Source organism: Humulus lupulus, chromosome 5 (assembly GCF_963169125.1).
Source record: "Humulus lupulus chromosome 5, drHumLupu1.1, whole genome shotgun sequence".
Classification (NCBI taxonomy): Eukaryota; Viridiplantae; Streptophyta; class Magnoliopsida; order Rosales; family Cannabaceae; genus Humulus; species Humulus lupulus.
Genome location: NC_084797.1, coordinates 99,073,841 through 99,082,358, shown reverse-complemented (window position 1 = coordinate 99,082,358; position 8,518 = coordinate 99,073,841). Strand labels below are relative to the sequence as shown.

At 42.5% G+C, this 8,518-nt stretch overlaps 1 protein-coding gene across 1 annotated transcript; it reads left to right on the top strand.

The window, feature by feature from the left end:
- Window positions 1-4,349: 4,349 nt before the first annotated feature.
- On the top strand, window positions 4,350-6,070 carry LOC133779329 (uncharacterized). Its single transcript, XM_062219303.1, has 3 exons — window positions 4,350-4,471; window positions 4,670-5,942; window positions 6,017-6,070. Exons 1-3 carry the CDS (start codon window positions 4,350-4,352, stop codon window positions 6,068-6,070), a joined length of 1,449 nt encoding a protein of 482 aa, XP_062075287.1.
- Window positions 6,071-8,518: the final 2,448 nt, after the last annotated feature.

Sequence of the window (8,518 nt, the reverse complement as noted above, 5' to 3'; positions counted from 1 at the left end):
TTATCAACTCCCAAGGTCCCCATATTTATAGGAGAAGGCACCTGGAAGTTGGTAAGGAGGTCATCCCGTGACCTTCTTAAATGTCATATCAACTCTGTGACATTCATGATTAATTCCTAAACCTGACACATAAGTATGGTCAAATCGATAGGTAAGGAGATAATGGGCCGCACGGCCCAACCCAACCGTGGGTGTCTGAAAACGCACGTTCCTGCTGCGTGTCCGAGAAGTCAGGGAGATATCGGACACGTGATGTCAGATATAGGCACGTTTATCTTGCGTGTGTTGACTTTACAAAGGGTCAGAGATCCATGAGAAGCTCGTACCACGAGCTGCTCCCCTGACCCGACCTGAGGCCTTCAGACTCCTTCCCCCAGTCTTGGGCAACCTTGGCGAGTCCTTGAGGATACCTCGAGCTAATAGGGTACGACCTCGAAAACAGGAGCTCCGGCCTGGGGAAATTTACGGACTAACCATGATTAGTCCGAGGCTCGACCTGCTAACCAGCCCGTGGGAAAACCAGGGCGTACATAAACATTAAGTATAAAAAGTTGGTATTTTATTGAAATTCGTAAATATATTACATTGGGATCCCAAAACATTGTTTTGAATTACAGTTACAAACCAAAGATACAGTGCAGTCCACCTAAGCAACAAAATCGAACATTTACCACGTGTTCCTTAAAATACCCCAGCCGTGGTGGCCAGGTAGGCCAAACATGTACACACCGCTCCATGCCCTCCAACTCATGGCTGTAAGATCCAACTTTTCAGCTCTTACCTGCACCACAGAGCACCCGTGAGCCGAGGCCCAGCAAGAGAACTTCAAGCATATCATGCAATAAAAATACATCTCAACAAATCATACTCAACCAGAATAACAAACAGATACCATATCCTACTAGCATGCTCAATGACACAGCATCTAGACCAGCTCAAAGCACAATAGCATATCAGCCTAGTAATACAGCAGTGCAATAACACATAAGCACTATAACTAGGCAATGTAATAATATAACAGTATATTCACACAGCAGCTCAATACTACAACAGCATATAACAAAGCAGCCAACAGGCTAAACACATAGCGACCACGCCGTCCCAAGCGCTTTACCAAGCCCTGGGTTCACGGTCTACACCGAGAGGATGACTCCAATGTCCTAGGTAGGTCTCACCCTAACGGCTTGCACTCCGCATGCTCAACACCATTCTCGGCCCCTTGCCGCTCCCGGCACTTGCCAATCCCGGCTCTCATCTCTCTCGCCTTTTTGCCGCTCTCGGCTCTTGCCGCTCCTGGCTCTTGCCTCTCCTGGCTTTTACTGCTCCTGGCTCTTGTTGATCCCGGCCCTTGCCTCTCCCAGCTTTTGCCGCTCTTGGCTCTTGCCACTCCCAGCCCTTGCCTCTCCCAGCTTTTGCCACTCCCGACTCTTACCGAACAATAATAATCATATATATGACATAGCAGACATAACCAATACATACAATACACACACCACATAGCTCTACGGGTATAGACAGTTCTCTTTCCTGTGTCCCAAGCTACCTAAGAACCGTGATCACGAGCACAGTCCTCTAACCCGAACCTTGAAGAGAAATCTTAGTCACAACGCATGAATAAAACCAACTATCAAGTTAGAATAAAATAAAATAAAATAAAAAAAGGCGTGTGATATTTCTCTCTCTCTCCCCATGGGTCGGAAGAGGAAAGTAATATTGAAGCCGGTGGCGATTTCCGATGAGACGACGGTGGAGGTCCTCCCTTCGACCCTAGAAGTGGAGCCTGAATCGAATAATGCTGAAGAATTTCATGAACCTTGTGCCGAGTTAGAGACTGACCGTGGAGCTGAGGAGATGGGTCATGGATGTTCGATTCGTTCTTCGTCTAGAGTAGCGAATTGGGCTGAGGAGGTTGAGGGTATTGATTTTCAGAGTTCTGCAAAGGAAGTTTGGAGTAAGTTCAAATCGAATCAGGTTCTCACCCCTTCGACTCGGTTGGATTTTACTGAACCTATGAAAGTTGGTGACCAGTTTGTTGCTCGACTAGATATGGAGGAGGTGGAGATTGAAGCGTCATTCTGGAGGAATGCTATCGTCTGTATAGTGCTTGGTGCTAACCCACCATTTAGAGTGTTTGAAGGGTTTGTCAAAAGAGTTTGGGGGAAACTACGGGTTGATAAGATAGCAAGAATGCACTCAGGCTTTACATTGGTAAATTTCAGGGATGAAGCCACTCGGGACCTGATTCTGGAAACGGGGGTCATTCACTTTGACAAAAATCCAGTTGTCCTTCGGCCTTGGACAACAGATATGGATTCTGTGATAATGGTTAAGTCTGTTCCGGTGTGGATTCGATTCAATGGTTTGGGATTGCAATATTGGGGTAAGAATATTCTCAGTGCTCTGGTGAGTACTATTGGCAAACCAATAATGGTGGACAAGGTGACTCAGAGCAGAGCGATGGTGAAATATTCTCGGGTTTTGGTTGATATGGAGATTTTGGATCACCCTCCCAAGAGCATTGCTTATATCAATGAACAAAGACAGTTAGTCGAACAAATGGTTGAGTATGAATGGCTCCCATCTAAGTGTGTTGCTTGTGCTCAATTAGGGCATATAGTGGCTAATTGTAACAAGGGGAAAGGTGTGGTTTGGATGAAGAAAACCTCTGTTGAAAAAGGAGATAATTCAGAACAGGAATTAAAGGGTCCTGAGATTGATCAACAGCAAGTTTCAGGGTCTGCAATACCAGAAAACAGAGTGCCTATTACTACAGTTACTGATGCAGACGAGAGGGGTGAGAAATTATACAAGGGCACTGAGTCAAAGGAGAGTAATGTAGATCAGGGCTCTCACAGCTCTTCTCAGTTAGTTGGAACAGGTAGAAATGACAGTGTTGGCAATTGGACTACTCCTAAAAGACGAGGGACTAAACAGGCAGTGGCAGCTCAACACAAGGCAGCTGTAGCTCCAAGCAAGGCTAATTTGAGTAATGGTTATGCGGTTTTACAAGAAACAGGGGATGGGCATATGGTCACTAATTCTTACCCCAATACTTGATGGAAGTTTGTAATATGATAGGGTGGAATGTGAGGGGTATGAATAAAAAAGAGAAGCAAAAAGCTATTCTAGATGTATGTAAGGAGAATAAGGTCGGTTTTGGAGCTTTTTTCGAAACTAAGGTGAAACATGAGAAGATTCAAGAAGTTTTTGGGAATAATTTTCATAATTGGGATTACTTTTCTAGTTCTATCACTTCTGGTAGGATCTTGATTATTTGGCAAGCTAAGTTTGTGAAGGTTGATATATTATTTGAGGATCCTCAACTTGTTCATTGCAAAATAAAAGTCAGTGGCCAGCAGGAGGTGTTCTTTGCTACGGTAGTATATGGTAGCAACTCAATGGTGGATAGGAAAATTCTATGGGACAAGTTAGCTAACATTGGTCATCTGAATAATCCTTGGATCATATTCGGGGATTTTAATGCTATGTTTAGCTTCCAGGATAGGAATGGTGGGAGACAAATTTTAGCTAAAGATATTGCTGATGCTCAAGACTGGCTGGCTTTAGGCCAAGTGGAGGAATTTAAATGTTCTGGTGTGCACTTTACTTGGTCCAATAAACATGATATAGGTGACCAGATTTTTTCCAAACTTGATCGAGTGTTTACTAATGTTTCGTGGCTGGACTTATTCCCTAAAACTGAAGCTTGCTTTAAATGGGACTTTGTTTCTGATCATAGCTACTGTATTATCAAAAGTCAGGAGTTGAACAAGGTGGGGATCAAACCTTTCAGATTTTGTAATCACTGGCTTCATTACAGAAGGTTCAAAGAGGCTGTTTTGGGAAGCTGGAACTCTTCTTCAGGCTCGGTAGGGGGTCTTAATCAGATCATTCAGAAGCTGTTTAGAGTTAAACATGTGTTGAAACATTTTAACAGGGAAGAGGTTGGTGATGTTTTTTTGGATTACAAGCTGGCTAAGGAGGAGCTCAGTATTGCTCAGGAGGCCTTAGCTACTAATCCTGCAGATCATACTGTGCATCAAGCTGTTATTCAAGCTCAGTAGAAGTTTACTGTCATGCAGAATCGTTACTCTTGTTTCCTCAAGCAACAGAGTAAAGTTAACTGGGTAGTTTTCAGTGATGAAAATTCGAAATACTTCCATGCGGTTATGAGGAAAAGAAGAATATAAAACAGAATCACTTCTTTTATTACTGGTGATAAAATTGAAGATGATTATGAGAAATTTGTAAAGCATTTTCTCTCCCATTTTGAGAACTTTATGGGGAGGAGTAGTTCGGCTACCAAGGAAATAAACTTAGATTGTTTGAACCAGGGAAATAGACTATCTATGGAGCAGCAAGTCCGTTTATTAAGGCCGTTTAGTAAGAGTGATGTGAAGAAGGCTCTTTTCAGCATTCATTCTTCTAAAAGTCCTGGGTTGGATGGTTTTGGATCAGGCTTTTTCAAGGGGTTATGGGGAAATATTTGAGCTGAAATTTCCCAAGCTGTCTTAGATTTTTTCCAGGATGGTTTCTTGCCGAAATCATTGAATGAAACGGTGATTTCCCTCATTCCTAAGGTAGCAGATTCGAAATCAGCTAGTGATTACAGGCCTATTGCTTGTTGTAATACACTTTATAAGTGTATTTCGAAACTGCTTTGTACTAGGCTCTCGGAAGTGCTTCCTTTCCTAGTTCATAGCAACCAAGGGGCCTTCATTAAGAACAGAAATCTTGCTCATAATATCATGATCTTCCAGGATCTCCTAAAAGGGTATACTAGGAAGAATATTTCAGCAAGATGTATAATGAAGATCGATCTTAGCAAAGCCTACGATACAGTCGATTGGCACTTTGTGGAGGAGCTTCTTAAGAATCTTTGCTTCCCTTCTCGATTTATTAATTGGATTCTGGTCTGTTTAAAAGGAACGAGCTACAGTCTCCTCATGAATGGTAGAATTCAGGGTTCCTTCAAAGGGGAAAAAGGTCTTCGTCAAGGTGACCCTATATCTCCCCTCTTATTTGTCCTGATTATGGAGTACCTCACCAGACTTTTGGCTCACAATTCTGGTAAAAAAGGATTTGGCTTTCATCCTTTGTGCAAACATCTTAGATTAACTAACCTTTGCTTTGCAGATGATTTGATTATTTTTTGCAAAGGCAATATCAATTCGGTGAGAGGCATTCAAGATGCTTTCAAGAAGTTCTGTGATTCTACAAGTCTTTCTGCGAATAAAGCTAAATCTCATATCTTTTTTGGAGGAGTTAAAGAAGAAGTTAAAATCAAGATTCTTGGCCTGATGCAAATGGATGAAGGTTCATTTCCTTTGAAGTATTTAGGGGTTCATCTTAGGCCTACTAAATGGAAGGCTTCAGAGTGTGGGGTGATTTTGGATAAACTGAACAAGAACCTCAACTGTTGGGCGAGTAGGAATTTATCATTTGCTGGTTGGGCTCAACTTATTCACTTGGTTATGCTTGGTATTAGGAACTTTTGGATGAGTATTTTCATTCTGCCTTATAAAGTTACAGCTGCTATTGATAAATGTTGTCGAGATTTCCCCTGGGGTTCAAGTGGGAATAGGAGTAAGCTTCATCTCCCTTCTTGGGAGAAGGTGTGTCTCCCGAAAAAATTGGGTGGTATTGGCTTTCGTGAAGGAAAGAAATGGAACATGGCTTTGATGGCCAAGTATATATGGGCTTCCTCTAGCAAACAAGACTGTCTTTGGGTTAGATGGATCAACTCCATTTACCTTAAAGATCAAAACATTTGGAGTATTCCAATTAAGCAAGATATGAGTTGGTATTTTAAGAAGCTGCTAAAGCTTAGGCAAGTTAGTGATGAAGTTTCTTTGAGACAAGCTGAAAAGGGAGGTAAATTTCGAGTTAAGCAATTTTATACTTCTCTGATTTCTGCTCAAAAAGTTGTGTATGCTGAGACTGTTTGGAACAAACTTCTAGTGCCCAAGCATAGGTTTATCTATTGGCAGATTTTTAACTCTCAATTGCTTACCAGAGATCACTTGAGCCACTTCTTGCCTATCCAATCTTCTTCATGCCCTGTTTGTGACTTGGATTTAGAAACTCACAGCCACCTATTCATGGATTGTATTTTCTCAAGGAGGTTATTTGGGGAAGTTAGCAGCTGGCTGGGTGTTTTTATGTGGCCGAAGTCTTTCTTGGAGCTTCAGAACTGGTGTCATTCAGCTATTAGAGGTTTGAAGTACCAGATTATGAATGCTGTTCTTTCTGCAACTCTGTACTTTATTTGGAAAAACAGGAACAAGTGTATCTTTGAATCTGCTTGTAATTCTGCTAGCAGTGTTAGCTTTGAAATTAGGAAAGTTGTTAAATGTAGAATCTTGGGTTTGGGTCTTCTTAGCTTTAGCAAAAAGGACAGATATTTGCTCAATGTTGTAGAGGGTTGGTAATTGTTTCTTTTTGAGAGCTGTGGTTGTTTCAGTAGGCTGCGGTTTTCTTTGTTTAGAAGCTGTTGCTTCTGTCCTGTTTTGTATTTGGTTGGTTTTTGAATAATAGATCTTCTCTTGTTCAAAAAAAAAAAAAACCAACTATCAAGTTCTAACTCATTAAACAGTTTCGAGACTTAACTCTAACCTCCGAGACCTTGGTTTCTGCAAAACTGGGTATTAAAAACCTTCCCAAGCCTTAACGTTCAAGTTCCTGAGCTAAAAACCCTCATTCTGCCAAAAATCCATTTTTGGGTCGCAGCCTAGCCTCCCTTAAGCGCGGCGGCGCACCCCAAAGCAGAGGCAAAAATGCCTCACGTCTGATAGCCTAGGGTCGCGGCGCCCAAACCTTGCCCGCGGCGCCTGGGAAATTTCTCGAAGCCCCACTAGCCTATAAACTCAAGCAGGTCGCGGCGCTGAAGAACAAGGCCACAGCGCGAACCCGAAACCCAGAATTCCCATGCAAATTTTACGAGTTAACTTCCCTGAAATCATTCTAAACACACCCCAACAACATAATTGAGTCCCATAATCATCCTAATACACTTTAAGTAGCACATAAAAATAGAGAAACCAACCAAATTCTACTATAACTCAAATTCCATCATCTAAGTTCTAACCCCCCAAACTCCAACAAAACCAGATAAATATTAAACAGTAAACCAGTTTTGATTCTTACCTTGCTGATGATTTCGACTTGGCAAACTTCAAATCTCCTCCTAACTCTAATCCCTCAACCCACAGGCTTGCAAGTCACCAAATCTTCAGCCCAAATCTTCAAGTTTCCTCAATATTCAACACTTCACAAACACCCAAGAGAGAGAGAGAGAGAGAGAGAGTTACACGTGGGAGAGAAAGAGAGTTCCTTCGGATTTATTCTAACCCCTCCTAAAAACACAACTGCCTAACATAAGCCTATCCTTTAACCAAAATGACCAAAATAGCCCTTTAACTTATCCTTAATCCTTAAGTAGCCCAAGGGTATTTCAATCATTTTCCATACCCTGTTAAGTCCCCGATTAGTCTTATAAATCCCTATTAATCCTAACATATCCCAACCATTACTAAATTACTACCCGCTACTCAATAATTCCCAAACGTATTATAATATTCCCAAAATACCCCTAAGCTCCTCCTGAGCCGGGTATTTGACCCCGTTGTGACTTTCTAACTAAATTGCTCCCTAGGACTGTCTTGGATCGTCCATCTCAAATATATCACCACTCACACGTGGCAAAAATCACAATAATCACAAATATTATATTTATGCCCTCAACGGGCTAAACTTACAAACATGCCCCTAATAACCAGATGGGGCCCACATGCATATTTAATTCATCTAAACATGCATTTTATAAGCACATACTCACCAAATTCACATATTTAGTATAATAATCAATTATTGCCCTCCAGGCACGCTAATCAAGGCCCTAAGTCCTATTAGCAAATTCGGGACTCTACAACTACAATGGGCGAAACTGTTGTAGGGAATTTCACATAGGGTCCCTACCATCCCTTGGAGTAACTCCGCGGGAAGCGGAGCGACCTTCTCTCTGACACTACCCACAAGGAGGGGCTCCAACTCCTCACAGTTGGGAGGCTCGGCTGGACCCTACGAACAGTCATCTTTGAAGAATTCAGTGTGGAGTTTGAAGTCCTTGTTCCCCTTGTCCAGCCTGGAGTTGTAAAACTCCATGACCTTCTGTTGTTGCTTGAGATCAGCCCCCTCAAAGTGTTCGCGGAAGATTATGAGCCAAGGCGCCCTAGCGGAAGGCTCGCTAGGCACCTTAGAAGGGATTTCCTTACCCTTCCTGGTTTTTCCCCTATCATGACAGGGAGAAACGGAGAGGTCAATGACCTCGCCGGAGACCATAGTCCTCTATGTGAGGACTGGGGAGGTAGCTGCAAGAGTTTTCAGAACCATCGCAGTAGGAAGAAAAGTTGTTGGGACTACCAAGGCTGGAAGGACAACTACAGGGGGCGTCAGCCTAGCGACTGATGTCACCAACGCATCGCCTGTTAGGGTTTCTTGAAACCCTAAGCATCAGTCA

Excerpts from the sequence above, each read along its gene's own strand:
- LOC133779329 (XM_062219303.1), top strand. The coding sequence starts at position 4,350 with ATGGAGCAGCAAGTCCGTTTATTAAGGCCGTTTAGTAAGAGTGATGTG. Across the intron at positions 4,472-4,669 it reads GGATCAGGCTTTTTCAAGGG|GCTCTCGGAAGTGCTTCCTT; the intron begins GTTATGGGGAAA and ends GCTTTGTACTAG. Across the intron at positions 5,943-6,016 it reads AAGTTGTGTATGCTGAGACT|AGATCACTTGAGCCACTTCT; the intron begins GTTTGGAACAAA and ends ATTGCTTACCAG.